This window comes from Pezoporus occidentalis, unplaced genomic scaffold (genome assembly GCF_034315485.1).
Source record: "Pezoporus occidentalis ecotype Australia unplaced genomic scaffold, CSIRO_AGI_Poc_V1 ctg106, whole genome shotgun sequence".
NCBI lineage: Eukaryota > Metazoa > Chordata > Aves > Psittaciformes > Psittacidae > Pezoporus > Pezoporus occidentalis.
Window position 1 is genome coordinate 1,945,269 of NW_026912843.1, and position 20,781 is coordinate 1,966,049.

The following is a 20,781-nucleotide window of genomic DNA, read 5'->3' on the forward strand; positions in this document are numbered from 1 at the left end:
TTCAGATATGGCTTCCTGTAAATGACAGGAGTCACATTTAATAGTGACAGAGAAGGTTACTGCCCATGGTAGCCTGTATTACATGGGTATGCCAGTTGTGTGTTACCAAGGCAGACCATAAAAGCAAAGCATACCAAGCTTCCCCTGGCTTTCCTTTGGCTAAAAAATCACACCACCACTGCTTTCCAGTCATTAGCTGCATTACCAGTTAATTCATCTCAACACACATCAGTGGTTTCATGGGCTGTCAGTATTCTTGGCCACTAGGGCTTCTTTTATTGTACTGGCAATAGTATTTCACAACAACCTCTTTGCAAGAATTAGGAACTGCATCTTGAGTTACAAACAATAAAAGAGCATCAGGGACATGCTGTACCTGAATTGCATAGCTCTAGACAGAATTTAGTAGGGCTTCACTCAATTTCATTCATCAAGGTGGTAACACAGGTACACTTGAGCACAAAATACACAGAAAGCGGTCATTACACAGAGACCAGTTTCTTATTTTCTTTCTAAGCCTACTGTATGAAGGGGAAGAAGCAAAGGGGAAGAAAAAAAGAAAGGAAAACTAAGTGGGTTACTCCTAGCACAAGTCAATCACTACTTTTATAAAACACTTACAATTTTTCCTCTGTCTTCACTCTCCTTTAAAAGTATACATAGCAATCTACAACGGTTTAAATGCTTTCAAATAGTGGTTGCTTAATAGAACAAGGGTAAAGAAACAAACAGATATTAAACACCAACTGTGAAAGAGGAGCTATTTAAAACGTTTGAAGTTTCAGTATGACTAGTTCTGGAAGCCCACTGTGCACTGGGCTTTCTATGCATCCCTCAGGCACCTTTGCATGCACTAGCCGGAGCAGGGAGATGGAGGCAGTGCTTACCTGCTTCAGACAAGTCTCTCAGGGAGCTGCTGAGTGCACTCCTCTTCAGCCCCTCCCCAGTGGCATAGCTGTCATCCAGGCAAGCTCTGTTCAGTGTCCCATTGCCAGAGTCTTTTTTCAGGCTAGAGCACTGAGACATGCTTGGTCGCACCACACCCTTCTGTTTTTCGAGTTCAGCTGAAACAAAGAGAATCATTTTGCAATTCATTTTTATTGAGTATAATGAAGGACATGGTAACATCATGATCTTTAAGGTCCCTTCCAACCCTCACGATTACATAGTTCTATGTGATCATGTACAACCGTGAATAATAGATAAGAGTTCATTTGGGCACTGTTAGATGCCAGAGAGGAACTTCACCCCTGTACTAACAGCTTTATGTTACAATACACAGAAGAAAGGCTATTCCTCTTGAGAAGAAACAGAAGGTAAAATTCCATGTTTAGTCACAAACTCGGAAAAACTTATTTGAAGGGCCATCACTGAGCATTTCAGTGATGTAAATTATCCCTAGAATTCTTCCTGTAATAGATCCTACAAATTACAAATCCAGCTCTCCTCTGGCCATTCCTGTTTGTAGTTTGTACAGGCTGAATTTCCACTGCAGCTACATTGCAGTAAATAGTAGCCCAAGAACTCAGCTGCAGCTTCAGATATCACTGGGTTTTCTCTCTTCCTAGAGTCAAAGCCATGGAAAAAACCCACATTATTTTCAACTTTTAAAGAGTTCTCATGGGTTATTTGTGTATTCAAGATTTTCTTATTTCAATTACCTCGAAAATGCTCTATCATATGTACCTTTGTACTTACACTCTATTCTGTGCTTTTCCATCTCTTGAACCTCTGCAATTGACTCCCTCAAATCATCTGTAAACTTCTTCCTGTCCTGAGGATTTGGTGCATTGAAATTTATGAGTACTTTGATATCTGCTCCCGGAACAGCTGATGTGAGCCGAATACCATTGGGATAATCTAGAAGAAAAAGTCAGGAAAACCTGAGCTCTTATTATTCCAATTACTTTTAATAGAAAAACCACACCAAAACTTTCTACTAACATCCAGAGGACAAAGTCAGAGAAAGAAAAGTCTAAAGGCACAGAATTAGAATGAAATTCCCTAAGACACACCAGAACTGCTTAACTGTCAAGATGCTGAATAAATACTGAAAGATAGTCTTTATGCAGCTGTTACCCCTCAGATAAAATGTATGATATAAAAGGAAAATCCCAAGTGGGGAAAAAACCCCACCATTTAGGGTATATTATGGACATCCCCACAATAAAAGGCAGATTTTTCAGTGAACTCTCTTTGCCTCTTTTCTAGCTGCACATCTGAGAATACAAATTGTAACAGCTGGTTGCAACTATCTCCTGGTTGAGAGAGGTTTGTTTACAGAAGGATAGGTTATAATGAAGACATTTTCTGCTGTCAAAAACAGCATCACCCTTTGCTTGAAGCACAGACCTGCGGAAATAGGATGTCAGAAAGTCTCAAAGTGCACATTCTAATTCACAACATTTCCTCCACTGCCTGACGTTGGTTTGCTAAAGCTCTCAAATACCCACTGAAGTATTCAGCCTGAAGTTCAAGTGCTCCCATGTACTAGAAATTCATTCTCTTAAGAACCAGCAGATGATGGAAGGTAGTCTCTTCCCTCAAAGCCATCAGGTGTCAAAGAGAGTTAAAATACTGAGAAAAAAGTGCAAATGCAATGCTTTATTAAAAGGACATCTTAATTTCCAAATCTGTTGTAACTAGAAGTGAAGCAAGTCCGTTCTCAGGTGAAAAAAGGTCCCAACTACTACAAGCCCCAAAGGTACAGAGGAGAAGGAGGAAGCAAGAATCTGAGGCTTCTGCTGAGGTCTGATATCACGGTCTTGCACAGAGGTAACATACAGCTGACCTGCTGCTCCTGACCAGATGCATCTACCCTCAATCATATAAAACAGCTACCTCAAGGTGTCTGCTGCTGTCACTCAGAACACAGCCAAAACCACCACATAGGGTGTTGAGCACTGACACTGGAGAGGCAGCGAGCATTGCCAGAAAGTGCACCACGTGGGGTTAGGGGAAACAAAAGAGCTTCTGAAACTGAAGAAAAAAGCTTGGTAACCCCAGTCACACGGGCCACCTTCACATATGAACAAAGAACAAACTTCCACATTCTAAACACACAAACATATTTGATTAGCAGAGGTACTTCTCCACATTGTATTGATTAAGCATCAGGAAACATGGATTTATTGGCTTCAGGGACACTCTCTTTGCAGTGATCTAGCTGCTCACCCCTTCTAGTTTGTCAATGATTTTGACTGCAAATGTAAAATGTATTTCCCTTATGACCTATTTGTTTACTAGAGATCTATGACACCATTCTCCTTATTCTTCCTTTCCCAGCTTTTCCATCCAATGGAATTGGCTTCTGCTGTTAGCAGTGCATCACTTGAGGGGTGGGGTGACATTTTCTATCATTAGAAGTCAATTCTTCTATCATCAACACCAATCATGTTGCTCAACCCATCGGTAGCCAAACCAGTATTTTTGTTGCTTCTGCTTTAGTGACAGGAAATTTTATCCAGTGGAAACCAGGCATTTCTGACAGCTGCTACACACAGATCGACTGAATAGTGTGATGGCTCTGTCCAAAATACCCCAGAGCTTGCTGGGGACAGGGGAAACCAAGCATATGAATTTTATAAACCAAAAGAGGAGAATAATTCTCTTTCCCAACTGGAAAATACTTCATTCCACCTAACAGGCACTGATATTGGAAATGTAATCAGCTCAGTCACTCACTGTAGTGAATTCACCTTACAAGCCCAACTACTCCTACTGAAGTATCTCAGGGACAATGCTTCCACTTCACTGTGAGGAAGCCAACCCTTTATTCCTAGTTTCTCTACAGCTATTTTTAAGTTGCTTGAATGGAGTGCTTCTGTTTGGTATGCTTATGAAATAGTTATTTATTTCATAACTTGAAACTATTTATTTAACTTGACATCAGAGGAATTCTATATTCTCCTATTTTCACCAAAATCCAGGATAGAAGTATTTGGCCTTCCTCTCAGAAAATGAATTTTATATCATATAATGCGTGCACAAGAGAGAAAATGAATGTGTTTGCATATAAATAACCTGCAAGCTACATCACTACTGCAAGCTCTACAAAATCTTCCTTTTTGAAATCCCCAGATGCTTTGACTCAATAACAGTGACTTCTTTTGAGAGAGATGAGCATTGGAGCACATTCTCAAGGACAAGTGAAAACTAAGAGCCTTCCACAACAGAAAATCACAGAAACTGCTGAATGTCATACTGAACTGTATCCAGCTGATCGGGAAGGTCAAGGCCTGGTTTTCAAACCATGAAGTCAGGTCAAGGAGACCGTCTCCCCGTGTGCCACACTGACCACTGTGCTCTGCTGTGTAGTTGTGATGCTGTCTCTGGGCTTAAAATCAGGGCATTAACACACTATTTGCTTTTAGTCAGGATTTTGTCTGGTAAGACTATGTTTGACAAGCATTAAAGATAAGAAGAGTTGATTGATGCAGATTACAACTGACATAAACAAGAGGTATCGCAAAATGGAAACTTTAATCCAGACTCTGTTTTGCATTTATATTTGAAGGAGTATGCATTACCTAGGCACGAAGTTGGGACATAAATCAGGGAAACAAATTAAACAGTGCTTTGAGTTACACATATCATTATGAGAGCCATTACTTGTTATCATAGATTCAGTTCCAGCTAACTGTACCATTGTCTCAGCAGCAGATAGATTTGTTTCTTTTCAAACATTTTACAAGTATTCACAACCAACACATTTAGCAAGATTTGGCTTCTGACTACAACCCCAAAGACTTAACAGCAGTCTTGCTGTTTCTTATGCTGACACCATCTAAAAACTTTGAAGTTTTAAACTTTAGGGCTATGTTAAATTGAGAGCAATTTTATTCCTAAATTCAGAATCAAGTCCTGTCCATCCCTTTCACTCACGCAGTTCTTTACTGCCTTCTGTATTTTTGTCTGAATAAAATGGTTATCTAAAAAAGACAGGAAGGACTTACACTGATTCTCAAACAGAAGAACTTGCATTCCATAGAGGGAAAACGACTGTCGAAAACTGTATGTAACAGAGTTCTTCTTCTTCTGAAAAATCTTGGTCACCTGAAAGTCATCAAATAAACCAAGTGAGATATCCCTTTGACCATACGTGTTTGTGGAAAATGATTGTTAACAGTTAGCATATGAGGAAAAATTTTATACCACAGAAAGCTGTAATCTGCCAGAAAATAGCAACCTGTCATTTTTCCCTCATTTTTAATGCATCTGATATATTTAGTCCATGACTTCTGAAGGAACAAAGCTCGCTTTGAGGCACTGCTATCTCTTCACCAGAAGGTTTAATATTTTATCCAGATACAAAGCCTTTGTGTTCTCTATTCTCCAGAATTCTACTTGAAATTCCTGACAAAAACCCCACATCCATACTGTGCACTGCACATGCCAGCAGAAACGTATTTAAATGATCTTTTTAAAAGCTCAGCTGCTTTTCCTCATGCTTTTTTCTTAGTCTGACTCTGGGCAGGACATGCCTATAGACCTCTTCAGACAAGTTTAATTCTTAGTCATTATTCTCATGTGCTGTGACCTTCTAAACTTGCTCCACTTCTGTGCCCCTCCAAAGACTCTCTTACACTACATCATCCGTGACCCCTCTTTTCCCGATGATTGTACAGCACCTATCTCAATCACAGCTGAGTTTGTGGCAGCACGCACTTTTTGCTACAATAGAAGTAACATGCTACGACTTGCCATCAATTTTGGGGTTCTCTTAAAGTGTGAATGCAATCACTCTTTCTCTTTAAACGCAAGAGGTTTATTTTTACTAGTTCTTTCTAATTTTAACTTTTGGTGATGGCACCTGGTCAACTGACAGCTTTGTTCAATATTAGTCCCAAAACAGTTTGATAAAACTACTGACATCAAAGTAATAAAAAATGACAGGAAACTTGTAACCCAAAGACAACAATGTTCCATCATTTTACACCTAAGCACATTTACAACTAGAAGGCTACACTCACAATTGAAAGGATATTTTTTACAGTCGTTTACTTCCTGGTTTTAAGGTCTGAAGAGATGTAAAAATTACACACAATAATGTTGTGCATCTGAGCCATGCCTTTTTCATTAAAAATCATCACATTTTTAGTTTAGTTCTAAGGATCTCAGGTAACAGCCAAATACATTCCAAATACAGTGCAACAAATTTTCTTATTTTGAAGAGTAAATCAACCAAATAATTCCAAGCTGTCACCAGTTTTGTATGTCTGTTTTGCAAAAGACCCGTCAAATTAAATACACACTGAAAAGTAAAGTCAACTATAAAACCTATTTCAACATCTCCTGTTTCCATTTCAAAGAAGAAACACGTCTGGTTCATAGAACATCTGTGAATATGAAGTAGTATGTAATTTTGTTTTTCCACAAGTAACTTGAATTCATTATTCCCGGGGAAAAGAATGTCTCTGTTTACCCAGTAAGGAAATGGGTAACCTGGATGTAATTTTTTCTTTATGGTAAAAGCTATTGCTTCAAAGTACTTTCTTACAATAGAGTGCAATAATCAATAAACGGCTTCAGTTTAAGAGCAAATTCTGTATAATGAGGAAGATTTAAACCTCAATCATACCAAGCCTTCTGGAGTGCAGAGTAACAGGTAATAGATATTTCTCTTTAGGCACGCTCATGCCCTGAATCACTGCTGGCTCCCTGGAGCCAGGCATTCTGAACACCTCACTAGCAGCCTGTCCACCCCAAGATACATACCACAAGAAGGTCATTAAATAAAAATATTTCTCGCTGGTGCAGTCCAAGCTTCTGAGGTTTATTTGGGTCTGGAACTTCAAACAGCCTACAGTAGCAAACCAGCCTCCGGTGGGGTAGCGAGAGGACCTGTGATAATATAAATAGTCATGGTTAACAGAGCAAGGGGTAGCCAAGAAGGAGCATCTTTCATACCCACAGCCTTCTTCTGAATACCTCAAATATTTCTACCTCTAAGGCCATAAGACTTTTTCATCAATATACCAACAACAGAGAAATAAAGATTTATATGCCACAAAGTTGCATGATACTTCAGCTTCCTCAAAGTTCTTGTATAAAACATTCTCTAACAGCTCACATTCTTGTATATGGATGCCAGAGAAAGTTTTACTGGGGATAGTCTCACTTTGTGGAATGATAAAGCCCTGAAAGACCGTAGGGTTAAGAAAGTGGAAGCTAAAAACAAAGGATGTTGCTTTCCTGAGCATTTTATCGTATCTTTATTAGGAGAAAAGTTGCAAAGCAACTTTAGCTTTTGTGAGATGAATACACTGATGTTGTATGTTACTTTTGGTCAGTCACTGAATTAAGCCAGTTTGTTCATTCCCCAATACCAAGGACATGGTGACACCAGGAAGAAGTAAATGCACTTTCAGTCTGGCTTATTTGCTCAGGCTGGCAAGAAAACCAAGAATAATTTTCTATTTTCTGATTTGAACTATCTGCTGAAGCTGTCTCCAGAGATACTGTTTTCCTCCTCAACACAATGCATTTCTTCCAAATGCAAATGCTGATATCTTGTTAACAATATTAAAAGAAATCCTTTTAACTTTATAAAAATTTGAAGTAGAGAATACTCTTTGGTAACTAGACATAGATTTCATTTATACATTATGTTTCTTTGTAAGTCCGCATTCTGCATGGGAATTAAAAGATGTACTAGGTCAAGGAAACGAGTCAAAGTCTGCTAATGCTGCTTCTTCCTCTACATGAGCAGGGAGAAGCAAAAAACCCCAAACCAAAACTGAAGTTGTTAGAAGAGTTTAGGGTTCACTATCTGCTCTCATTCCTGGTTGGTCAGCAAGTCATTTGGTGAGACTTCATTTATTCCCCCAAATCCAATGATAACCATGCTAATAACAGATAAAATACTAATTACATTTCATTTACCTATGGCATGAATTTAATAATCCTCCCTGGATTTGCAAGGAGAACCTATTTAAGAAAGAAATGTGCCATGTTCTAAAGAAGCCAATGTGGTGAAAGAAAGCAGGAGAAAGCAATGGTTTCTGTTTTCAGGTTATAGCAGGAGAAAGCAATGGTTTCTGTTTTCAGGTTATTCTGGTAACTGAACCTTCAGTGCAAAGCATCAGAAATGAATGTCTCATGTTCTCATTCTCTCCTACCTCAGCTTAGCTCCAGACAGCACACGGCAGCTGGAGATTTGCCTACAGCAAGGTAAAAAGCCCCAAGGAGAGTCACTGAGCCTATAAACTTGCAGACAACTACAGTGAGCTCTGGTATTGAAATTTAACTGCAGCCAGTGCTTTCACTCACAGCAATAGATGAGCTGGTAAGATTCCCTTCCAGCCTATTTTATAAAGGTCACATCTTCCTGTTTGTTTTTACAGTCCAGTGGTACTGCTAGACATGCATCCATGGAACAGTGACAGGCAGTTCTCTGAGGAATGTGAAGCTAGGTTTGTATGATTTTAATTGTTTACACAGAAAAAGCAAGAAATAAAAGACTAAAAAAAAAAAAAAAAAGAAAGTTTAAAGTTCCTTCTTCACAGTGTTCAGTTCTGGGCCCCCCAGTACAAGAGAGACATTGAGGAGCTGGTGCAGGGCCTGGAGCACAAGTGTGATGAGGAATGGCTAAGGGACCTGGGGGTGTGGGGGGCTCAGTCTGGAGAAGAGAAGGCTCGGGGGGACCATACCACTCTCTGCAACAGCCTGACAGGGGGGTGGAGCCAGAAGGGGGATAGTCTCTGCTCCCAAGGAACAAGGGACGGGACAAGAGGAAATGGCCTCAAGCTGCACCAGGGAAGGATAGAGATGGAGATGAGGAACAATTTCTTCCCCAAAGGGTGCTCAGGTATTGGAACAGGCTGCCCAGGGCAGGGCTGGAGTTACTGTCCCTGGAAGTGTTCACACACCGTGCAGAAGAGGCCCTCAGTGACATGGGTTGGTGGTGGCCTTGGCAGTGCTGGGGAAATGGTGAGACCTGATGATCTTTTCCAACCTGGCTTATGCTATGATTCTCTGGATTGTCCCTCTTGAAGATACTAATGCACAGTGCAGTTAAACAATAAAATCATTAGGATCAAATCTGGATAAGGCAGTTACATTTCACTCCTCTGCTAGGAGCTGGTTTCTGTGTTTGCTCAAAAGTGCTTGCAATAATGTTACCATGAAATGGTACAAGTGGAACAGTGCAATAGAAGAACAGGTTTAGGATTGTTATTGAATATGCCTACAGTTTAAATCTGGAATCAATATTTTCCATGTCCATGACCTTTCAGAAGAGAACTGTTAAACTAACTGGCAATATCTTTCTAGAGTATCATTCAATACTGAAACGGGCCAGAGAGAATTAACACACCAGGGCCCAGGGGGAAAGTGAAGGTGCAACTATAGGTTTACTGATTTGTTCACTCCTTCCTGGCTGTCTTATTTCTACAGTGATAATGGCATTTGAAATGCAGAAAAAGTGTACTAAGGAAAGGTCTGGAAAACCCTTGGCAATACAACCATCAGTCTCTGGGAAACAGATTTTTAAGGAAGTGTTTATATTTCGGAGTGTTATCACTACAGCAATAGGAGAATATTTTGTGAAAGAAGCCCCATTTTTTAGAAGTTAATATGTAACAGAATGCATTAGTGCAAGTTTAAGAAAATGCTGCCAGTTAAAGTTAGTATAAATTTGGAAGGAGTATGAGAGAAATACCTACACAGCCAAGTCCATGATGCAGAGATCCAATCTACAGTAGAAAGACATATACAAGTTCGTTAAACTTCAGAGAAACACAGTACTGTATCATAGCAAGTAAACAGTCACGGTCTGACTATGACTAAATGCCTATAAAGTAAAAACAAATATTTCTATCAATAAAGGCTGTTGTCTGCTTCCTAAAGTTTCTTTCACACAGTTAAAAGTCTCTCAACAGAAGAATCCTTGAACCTAGAACTCCACAGAGCCATTGTTTTCTTAATCCCATTTAATTTACAAGGTTGAGAATAGTTTTAGGATTTGAATTGCCACATGCCTGAACAAGAAAAGAACCATGAAGGAACAACCCCATCTCCCACAGAAGCCTATATATAAACCTAAATCCCCCAACAATTCTGGAAAATCAGTCTCATATGAAAGCACAGGTGACTGTCAAATACTGACTTTAGAATATTTATTTCCCTTCTCCTCAAAATTATATATAAAAGCTTTTATTAAGGGAATTTTGCTTTCTTTCTCCTCTGCCTCTTCTAAGAGTTCTCCACAATATTTCCTTACTGGGAAACAGAAGTAAATGACATGTTTAATTTTTGTTGGCGGTCCCTCATTCCCTCCCCACGTTCAGGCTTGTCTGAGAGGATATTACAAACCTTGAGATCCGTGCTCTTTGTCTTAATAAAAATCCCTCAAGCCATCAGTCTCTGCTGCAATAAAGCTCCCAGAGCTGATAAAAAACCTGATGTAGGGCTTCAAACCCATGCAAGTCTAGTATGTTTCTGGCTTTATTCTGGGCTGCCTTTCGGGCTACTAACGTGAACACTGTCAGAAGATGACTCTCTAGGACTAGAATTCAGGAAGGCTGAGTATCCACTGTCCCTCGCCACATTAGATACCACTGTTAGAATGTAAAATATTGGTCTTGATAGCTCTGTGTCCACTCAACTCCTAAAACAAAAGGGAAAATGTTGTGGCCTTCCATTTCTCCTCCTTTTCCAGCAGATCCTTTGAAGATTCATTGATTTAGCAAAGTATTTCAGGATTTTCCCCACAACAAACCAAGAGGTGTCTTTGGATGTTCAAACCCAGCATTAGAATCCTGGGATTTGATTTCCAGGAAAGTTCCAAGACAAAAGGACACAATCTCGCCTTACAAGCCCCAGTTCACAGAGCTAGCTGCTATGCTGAGAAAGATGCTGAAGTGAATAGGAGTTCTCCATTACCCTTGTAACTTACGGAGCCACAACTGGTAGCACAAAAGTTGAAATAGGAGTCACTACAACATCACTTTAACAAAACAATTCTCTTGAAAGAAATATGAGGGCTGCCTAAAAGGCAGATATTTCAGTGTCATTCCAGAATTGTAAAGCTTCCCATAAAGAGTTTAAGACCTCATTACTCATGAATACCAGATTGCAACAGCAAAATCCATCTGCACTGGGAGTAGTCCAAAATCAAATCCTACCTTATAGCAAATAATTATTTTGATAGTTTCTGCCTTTTGCCACTTATCAGCTAATTTATGTTTCTAAACAATTTATACTTCTAAGCAACTTCTAATAATTCTGTATTGTCTATACCGTACATTGCCCTACATCTCCTTAGGAACTGACAGGCAGTGCCAAGTGAACTTACCGGCTTCTTTCCCACTATGAGTTTTTCAACCTTCTGCACTTGGGATACGTGATCCTCATTTGTCTTCAGTTCCCGTTTGCGGATTCGCTCATAAATCCCGATCAACATTTCTCGGGGGATATCCTCACCATCATCCACACCTGCAGAATCACACAATGGTTTGCGTTGGAAAGGACCTTAAGATCATCCAGTTCCAATGCCCTGCCATGGGAAGCCAACACTTTCTGTTATCAGCCTGGCTCTGAGTGCTCGAAGACACACTGGTACTGCTCAGCAATGTAGGCTTCTTGGCAAGGAGAGGGTAAAACCACAGGCAATCTGTTTCCTCTGCTAACACTAATGCCCATGCTGCCCAAGACTGGTGCTGTGCTTTTTCCTGCTGGCTTGTTCTAGAGCCTCCAAGACTTTTGTCCCCTCACATCTCCTATGCAGTCCTTGTGGAAGTTATGTTACTCATCACCGAAGCATCCATTTTTGCCCAAAAGCCTTTTGCCTCCAATATGCCAAGACACTGATGGAAATTACACAGGTTTGAGTTTTTGTTTCACAACTCTGATCTAAAACTAAGCCATAAAAAGGCTAACTTCCTATGCTTTGGGGTTTTTATTCTTTTTTTCTTTCAAGTTTCCTCTTTGGTATCTAAGCTCAAATAAGTTAAATAACCCTTTAGACACTTGAATCTCCATGTAGCCTCCTTCTAGGAGTAACCCACTGGGAGGAAGCAGAACCATTCCGTTTTGCCTCTGTCATATTACTCAACACTGTTCATTGAATAATTTCCTACACAAGAACCTTATCATCACCCAGTAAAATTAATTTAACTGATATTTCCTGTGTGATTTCAAAACCAATTCATTTACTCTGGAAAACAAATCATCAGAATAGCCTAGTTACAGTGTCATTGTTTAGCACTCTGTGATGATCACTGGTATGGCTTGAATGCTTGATCCTGTATTTTTAATAGCAGTGGAAGGAGTCCAGTTTCAATAGGTGACTTACAGCTGGATTTCCTGAGGACAGTGAGATGCATATCTATTTTTTAAACAGGCTTTAAAGCAATAAACTCTTATCTCCCATTCAGAAGCCAAAATAGAATATCATGTCGTCCACTGGAACAACTGCTCACCATGATAAAGTACAGTTTCTTTGCAACTAGAGGCAAGCAAAACTGCCTCTTTTCTGTTCCACATCAGCAAGTCTTCCACAGACCACCCTGTGTGATCCAGTCATTTGCAGTCACAGGCAAGGCAGCCTGTTACAAAAATGCCTACAACCATAAGGAATTGCTGGCATTTGGGGTAGGGCTCACAGAGAATGTGCTGTATTCAATACAACAAATATAACTGTAGTATTATGCTAAGAGATGAATATCAGGCCTTTTTGAATCTCTGAGGACTTTACAGTAAAATCTCAACACTAACTTATATTTTGCTGAGCTAAACCACCTACTATCTTATAGAAATCTAAGGGAATGAAATCACCAACCAGGACTTCCACAGTCTGAAATTCCAGACCCCCACAAGGATTTTGTTTTTACTAGGACTAAAATGCAAGTTCCACATGCACACAGGAATACAAACTACCATGCCTCTGAGATGCACCAGGATCTTTATGTATATTAAGCAGCCGGATTCCATGTTTCTGCCATTCAGCCCACTTTTAGCTGTGAGTGAGAGAATGGCTGTTACACAACACATCAATGCTTGTTGGTGCCTGTTCTGCTGCCATGCTGCTACAGCCATGGTCAGCAAAGAACGGGGACTACACTAAATTGTGCTTATTCTGTGCTTAAAAGCAGGGGGTGGGGAGGAGGAGAGGGCTGCAATGACTGAGCAGGCAATTTTCCTGGCCTTTGCACAAACACACAGTAATGGAACTACAGTAAAAGCTGCTTTTTCCCTATAGGCACAAACTGTTGTAAAGGAGAAAAGGGGATGGTGACTTCAGCCTCACTTTATTTCTCTAGCATCTGTGTGCTCCTCCATGATAAAAGGTAAATGCTGTTTGATCCATTCTTCCTTGAGTGCCCAGGAACAAAAGGAGGCACCAGCTCCTCGTGCATGACCTTCCTGCTCAGCTCTACAGGGACTGCTTCCTGTTAGACATGGCTGAGCACTGGTGAGCTGATACTTCATAAAACCTGTTCTTTTTCACCAGAAAGAACCAGGATAGAAAGATCTGATGCACTGATTTGAAAAAATATCCATGGTTTTTGGCAACCTAATTGCAGTCTGGGTGTGCCATAGAGTAGCAAGTAGCTTCTTGATCAAAAATTATACCAATGAAGAAATCAAAATGAAACCTTATGTGCTATTTATGGTGAACCTTTTAGGGAGGTTTTGAAGTTGGGATTTCCCCCCCCCCCGTGAGAGTTTAAATCTTTAGTTTATTTCCAAAAGTTCTCATCATGACATAGTGATTTCTGTTCCTTAATATATATGTATATATATGGGAATAAAAGGACCTGACTATGCATCCACTCAGAAAGACAAGATAGATATGACAAAAGACTATATGCTTAATTCTGTTTTCATTATTCCAGAAACAGCTAGAGCCTGTAAAAATGACAGCAGTTTTATGTCAGGTGAAATCAGCATCAAGTGCCTTGTGTTTTTGTTTATCCCAGAAAATACATGGTGTCTCCCCAGTGACAGTTACAGGGAAAAGCTTTCATGACCTTTCTCAGTAGAGCTGACTTACCCCTTAGATTCTTGACAAAATCTTCTAGCTTCATTTTGCGTTCTGGTTTCACATTTGGGCTGTACATATCTGTGTTTAACAGTATGATGGCAAAGGCTAGAATGAAGATGGTATCAGGGTTTCTAAATTGTCTCACAACACCTGGATTGCAGATACAGTATCGCTGGCTGTAAAAAAGCAGAAGTGAAAGCTGTCAGAGCTACTGTTCTGATTCCACCAAATAAACCAACTCCCATACCCCAGAAGCTGAGCAAGCTATTATTTGTGTTTCATACATGTGTTTAGCTTATAAGCCACTCCTAGAATGTGGAAGGCTTTGTTCTCTGCTGGCACTGCAGCTTTACATAGAACAGATTCTGAGCTGCAATAACTTTAGTATTCCTTTTTATTTTTTCAGTAATTCCCATTGACACCAGGTAAGAACAGAGCATTGATTTTAGCTTACTGCCAGATGCTGATTTACATCTCATCCTGCCCTTGATCAAGTACACTTGTGTTAGTTTTAATAAGTTAAGGCTCTTTATTCCACTGTTGTTGAAATGCTTAATGAAAGGCTGAGCATATATACTCCAAAATGTAAATGGTGTTGTATTGCACTCATATGAACTACTATATCCAAATACACTGTCAGAGACATTCAAAGATCTTGGAATATCTTTTCAACTGATGCCAGAAAGAACTTTTAATTGAGAAGCCTCACTATGTTATTACAAATGCCAGACTTGAATGGTACCAGCAAATAAAACTTCCCATTTCATACTTAGCAAAACCACCACAATCACATGCTGGATTTGAAACTATGTAGCTTACAAGAACACTGCAAATCAGCATGGAAATAACTTAGATTTACTTCACTTTCCCAGTTCCCCAGTTTGACATCAGCAGGTTTCTGGTGACTGAGTAATTTATTTCAGCATCATACCTGAAAGCTTCAATGAGCCTTTCGACTTTCTGGGCTTCCCCTTGAACACGGATATGAGCCTGAAATTTCCTGAGTGCTTCATCCAGTTCCATTGTTGAGAAGTCCATCTCATCCACGACACAGCTAGGAGAGAAACATATTGCCATTATGGCTTTTAATTTCTAACAACACAGTACTGAAGGTAAGATTTGGAGACCAAAAAACCCTTTCAATTTTTCATCTCTCTTAGAGATTCATGGAGTTGTTTGAAAAATTCAAAATCTGACCAATTGCAATAACTGCAGGTAAGCTGTGAAGGAAGGAGTACAAATAATGGATCAATGTGTATATGTAAGCAGGCCCTTATTATTTTTGTAGCAGAGGAGCTGCTGGAATGACAAATGTCTGACCAATGTGATACACCATTGCCAAGAATAATTATTCGGTTTGTGCTTCCAGGCCAATCAATTATCACAGTGCCTATAATAATAACAGATAGTTTACACTGCTCAAAATATCCTATCTGAAGCAGCCTGCAGCAAACACAGTTGTTTGTACCAAATGGCTCCTGTGTCTAGGAATGTTCTTGCATACAGAGAAAAAAAATCATCTTGTTTGGATACTCTCTTGCTGTAAGTCTCATTTCCCCATCACTTGCCGTGTCTTTCAGTTAACATTCTAAGTAATTGCTTCTTGCTCTGAAAATACAGTGCTAACAACAAATAAAATAGGAACCAGTTTAATATAATCAACATGAACTATGTCATTCTAATACTTGGAGACTACTTTAAAAACAGAAGCTTATGAATTTCCTTTCTTTAAAGTTAGCTTTTAGTTTTCAAATAACCAGACATGAATCAGTGCAAGTAACAGCACTGTAAGCAGAAACCACAGAGAGAAAGCACAATCTAGTTTTTAAAGCCTTTTCATGGATGTATAGCTGTACAATGATAAATTAGAGCAGCTCACATTATTCTTCTACTAACATTGTAGCTAACACACATTAATACCAAAGCAATTTATTCTCTTTGCCTTGACTGTTTTTCCCTTCATGCAGAAGCAGGAGGACACAAACAGGTTTGGCATTTCTCACGCTCTTTCCAGCCCACGCCTACAAACCTATTATCAGTTCTGCAATAATGCTCACAGCCTTCCCACCTATTATAAGTTCTGTAACACCTTCAAAAGCTGCTCTCTCCTTCAAAGGTGTAAAGCACATGTGCAGACATGCTATAGTCAAAATGAAGAAATGAGAGCAACTGAGGACCTTGCTGGCCAACAACAGAATGGGGAGGGGTCTTCATCTTTTACATGAGCTATGGAGACAGCAGGTATACCACCATGGTCAATGCTCTTAACTGGAATCAGGACTTTTCTACAAGTATGTCAGAATAGTAAACAAAACTTTGCTCATGGCTATCTAATGACAAAAATGGAACAAGTTATTTTAGTCATTATAGCAAATGGAAACATGAAAGTAAGATCAGACACACTTGTTTAGCTTTTGTTAACAATACTTAACAAATGAGAATCCCTGATGATAATAAGATCCTGATCATAATGATAAAGAGAATGTGACTATAGTCACTGCAGGAGAACGCGAGAACATACATTACTCTGAGTGAACAAGCCTGTGCTGAATGACCACATCTCCCCTAGCACTGTTACACGTCCCAGTCAGGTAAAAGCATGAGGCAGTGAGGCTTTACCATTGCTAGGAGGCAGAGAACTGAAACTTCTTCCTGGGAACCATCCGCTGCTTACCACCTCTCTACAAAATCCAAGTAAGAAGAATGGAATGTACCATTTGCTGGGTCACCACCAACTGCCTTGGTTCTCTCTCTTGGCACTCTTGCACAGAACTGTGCAGTGTACTGAACTGAAATGACGAAGTCCTGACAGCAGCAGAATGGCATGCTTTCCCTCTCACTTTTAACAGTGATCCTTATGATGGTTTTATTTTATTCTTTGAGTGAGTGTCCTTTTGTTTTTTAATGCAAAGTCAAGACAGTAGAAGGCCAGGTCCTCAGCTGCATCTCTATTCCATCAAGCACTTCTTGGTAGGCAGAGGGGGACTCTGGGGCTCACTACAGGACAGCAGTGTGTTGCGGAGAGTGTCTGATGTGCACAGATGTTGGCCAGGGCACCACCACCAATGCCAGCTATGCAAGCTCCACAGCATACAAACAATGCCTTTACACTTGAGCTGCCACCAGGCAGCAACTACAGTAGGCCCAGAATACAGCTCTTGGTCAAATACTCAGGTTACCCTTTGAATATTTTCTGAACTCCAGTGAAAAGAAGATTTCAAGCCGTTAAAACACCCTAACTTACAGGCTCTGGAAAACTTGAACAAAACCCAGAATTATTATCAGATGGATGAAATCTACCTGCAATCTGTACATGTGGTATTTAAGCTGAAATACTATTCTGTTGTCTCTTTTTAAGAAAAAAATACCTTGTTCCTCTTTGCAGGCGAGGTTCAGAACACTATCAAGAGAACAGCACTGCCTACAGGATGCTCCTTGCTCCAAAGCATAGCTGAACAGCTTACAGGAGAACAGGTTATTTCAATGAAAGTACTGCTGTGGGGTTGTAGGTAGGTGATTATGACCTTACTCTTAACAATTCACCTCACCACAGATACAGCATCTGCCTCAGCAGAGACACACTTCTACTTACTCATATTCTGCTAGTCTGTTTGAGACTGAGGGCAAATGATTTGTTCAAGTTCACAACACCACATCTGTTTATAACAACACCACATCTCGTCTTGACCTGATCTGTTTTCTTTAAAAAAAAATAGGAGACACCCACTCTTCGGAAAGTCTTCACCCCAGTCTGACTCATCATTGCAAAATCCAGCCCACCATTACAAGCAGCTAATACTGACTCATGCTGAGGAGGGATTGCATCAAAGTCAAGCCATACTCCGTCACTCTGTATTGTAGGGCCAGATGTGGTGCATAGGCTCTTCTGCTGCTCTATGCTGGTTATTGTGCTATAAGAAGGCAGCCTTCAGTAAGGCACAAGAAAGAAAGAGAAGACCTTGGAACCAGATGATCTTAAGGTCCTTTCCAACCCTAACTGTTCTATGATTCTATGATATATACACATGCCATTAGCTGTATTAATGCAGCATTCAAGCTTGAATCTGAGATAAGATGTTCTGACAGCACAATAGATCAGGATGACTGTAGAGAATGTGACCAACATCTTTGCAGTTAGAAGCCAGTAAGAGCAGTCTGTAAGAACTATGCAAAGAAAATACAAGGTGTTGGCAGACACTTTGTATCACGATGCCATAACCTTAATATTTTGAGGATTTATCAATATTATGCATCAATATTGAGTCCTCAAGAGTGCATCGGCAGACCAGTGCAAATTTCAGTGCAGGTTTTATTATATGCTGGTTAAAACCCGTGGTCAGAATTTTTCCTGGTCTTCCTCAATGGGCAAGATGTGGGGATTCTGTGTTCATTCTCAGCAGTTTTGTTAAACATCTAACTACATGTTTACATAATTCATTGAACAAAATTGGACCACAATGAATTTACAGGTCAGTATATCAGATAAAAAAAACCAAAGGCCCTAAAAGAATGCATGTTTTAAATGGACACCCTCTTAAAATGAAGCTTCATTTTTGGTCTACTCTACATATAAGGTTCATTTATGGAATTTATGACCAAGCTACTAAAAGTCTAATTTTCTGCTTTGAATTTATTTGGTTTTTAAACCAGTTTTTGTTTATCTAATCCTTTGGAAAAGAACAGTTTGCATAGATCTTGTCAGTGTCTGCCCATGCAGTCTGAAATCCCTGTTTATCTAACAGCTGAGCCATGTGGCTGTAACAATGATTTTCATGTTCTGTTACTGATGAAGCCTTATGTTACATATTATATTGTTTCATTCAGTAAATTACTAGAGTGCCTGAGGAAGGAAAAAGACTTTGAAATAATATGGTCTAACGCCAATGAAATGAAAACATAAATTTAGAGTAAATGTACATGACTACAGGGAATATAAATCCTTGCAAGTATGTTGTTAGATCAATACCAAAACCAGTAACTTAGGGGAAAACAAAGAAACAAATATTTGCTCATGTGCATGTTTTTTTTCTTAACCCTTGGAGTCTGGTTTCCCTCTCCTTCAGAACAAGATCCAGACATAAGCACAAAGCATTCAGAGACCATTAGTCCATCTGGCTTGGGGAAACTTCCAACACAACAGGCTGAGCTCTTCCCCACACACAGTACTCACTCCAGCACATCCCGGTTGAACTGCTTCTGTCGATTTCCCAGGAATTCTCCAATCATCTGTCTGCTGAGGCCTTTCCTCTGCAGCAAGAAGTGGGCAACCCCAACTGGCGTGTCTGGCACAAAACCCCGCTCAATCAGGTACTGGACTCCTTTCTCAGGTTTTCTGAGGAGAAACAACAATGCAGAGCTATTAATTTTCTTCCATTGGACCTGCAGGCATTCGATTAAAACTTTACAGCAATTTTGCCAATCACTTCTGACTAATATAGAATCACTTAGATTGGAAAAGACCTTTAAGACCATTGAGTCCAACCATAGATGCCTCTAACCTTGGACTGGATCTTCCAGAGACTGTCAACAGGTTAGATGAGAACAAGTGAAGCCATTTGCAGGAGTCAACTCCCATAAGTTGCTTTGTGCATGTGAGGACTGTTTCGGGTGACGGGGCGCACCAGACAAGACTATGGGCTACTGCAGTTTCAGGACAACTCCAACCATGCTCTAGAACATACTGTTCACCTCTGAAACACATCTTTGCATGTTATTACACATTTCCCTGCCCCACAACCCTTCCAAACAGAAGCTTTATACACAAGCAGCTTCAGGCATGAAAGTCAAACCACCTGTCAATGCAAAAGACAAAGCCCAACATCAGTTCCTACAAGCTCCTGTTGCTGGGAGAGATGAAACTTCCAGAAACAGAACTAAAAAGCTGGTGCTGAGGAACAATAAGTGAAGAACACCCCCGAGCTTCCACCCTGCTGCCAACAATTAAACTTGTTGAACAAAACCTGAAGAAGTGTAACTTGCAAGCTGGGAGCACAAAAACTAAGGGGAAAAAAGAGAAAGTCAGTCATGCAATAAGAAGCAATTAAAAATAGTGGAGCTCCCATCTCATTTAGATTTTCTTGTCCTTTAACACACCCATTGCCCCAGATTTCTCTCCCTCAGACAAGCACTTTCAGAGTTTCTGCAGTATTTTATACCTCTTTGTACCTCACCCCAGATTTAGCTGTCTCCATTTAGCTCTCAAAATAAAGCAAGCTGAAGCTTCTTATTTTAACATATTAAGAAGTGTATGCTGTAGAGGATGGCTGGGGATGCAATTGGTTTCTAACAAAAAACCCTATGGTTTATAAAGGCAAATGCTGCTTATATTTCAAAGTGATGTAAAATTCCCCTTCCAGGACATACTGTGTGCTGCCTCTTCCAGCAGGGTGACACAACAGCTGTAATTTCTTTTAAAAATATAAAGGGGATATTTTTGCAGAACCAGTAATTCTATCATCATCTTTATTCTGTAAGGGATGATAATATAATGTGCACTTGTAAGAGTGAATCCTTTGCAGCATGCTGGATGTCCTCAAAGATACTTCCTTTAAGGCAAGCAAAATCAATTTCAAAGGACAAGGTGACTGTACTATTTTTATGCAAGGTTGATCATACAACCATAACCCTTCTTCAGGGTTTTTAATTGCAAACAACACCACTGAACACATCACTTTTCAGGTCTCCTACTTTTCTACATGACATTATTATACACTTTTTTATACCCTATTAAGAGTTAGATGGATCAGAGGAATATATATGATCGAAAAAAAAAGAGTTCTCAAATCTCAGTTTTT

General features: G+C 39.9%; 1 protein-coding gene across 13 annotated transcripts in view; it reads right to left on the reverse strand.

The window, feature by feature from the left end:
* IQSEC1 (IQ motif and Sec7 domain ArfGEF 1) overlaps positions 1-20,781 on the reverse strand; it is a 348,548-nt gene that overhangs the window by 11,996 nt on the left and 315,771 nt on the right. For 12 of the 13 annotated variants that reach the window (XM_062620529.1, XM_062620446.1, XM_062620453.1 and 9 more), the window contains 9 exons: positions 19,158-19,319; positions 14,919-15,041; positions 13,997-14,163; positions 11,297-11,436; positions 9,666-9,695; positions 6,718-6,843; positions 4,956-5,055; positions 1,699-1,860; positions 888-1,064 (listed from right to left, as the gene is read on the reverse strand). In XM_062620529.1, coding sequence (XP_062476513.1) covers positions 888-1,064; positions 1,699-1,860; positions 4,956-5,055; positions 6,718-6,843; positions 9,666-9,695; positions 11,297-11,436; positions 13,997-14,163; positions 14,919-15,041; positions 19,158-19,319 — 1,187 coding nt within the window. The remainder of the gene's footprint in view (positions 1-887; positions 1,065-1,698; positions 1,861-4,955; positions 5,056-6,717; positions 6,844-9,665; positions 9,696-11,296; positions 11,437-13,996; positions 14,164-14,918; positions 15,042-19,157; positions 19,320-20,781) is intronic. The other variant, XM_062620436.1, reaches the window with a different exon arrangement.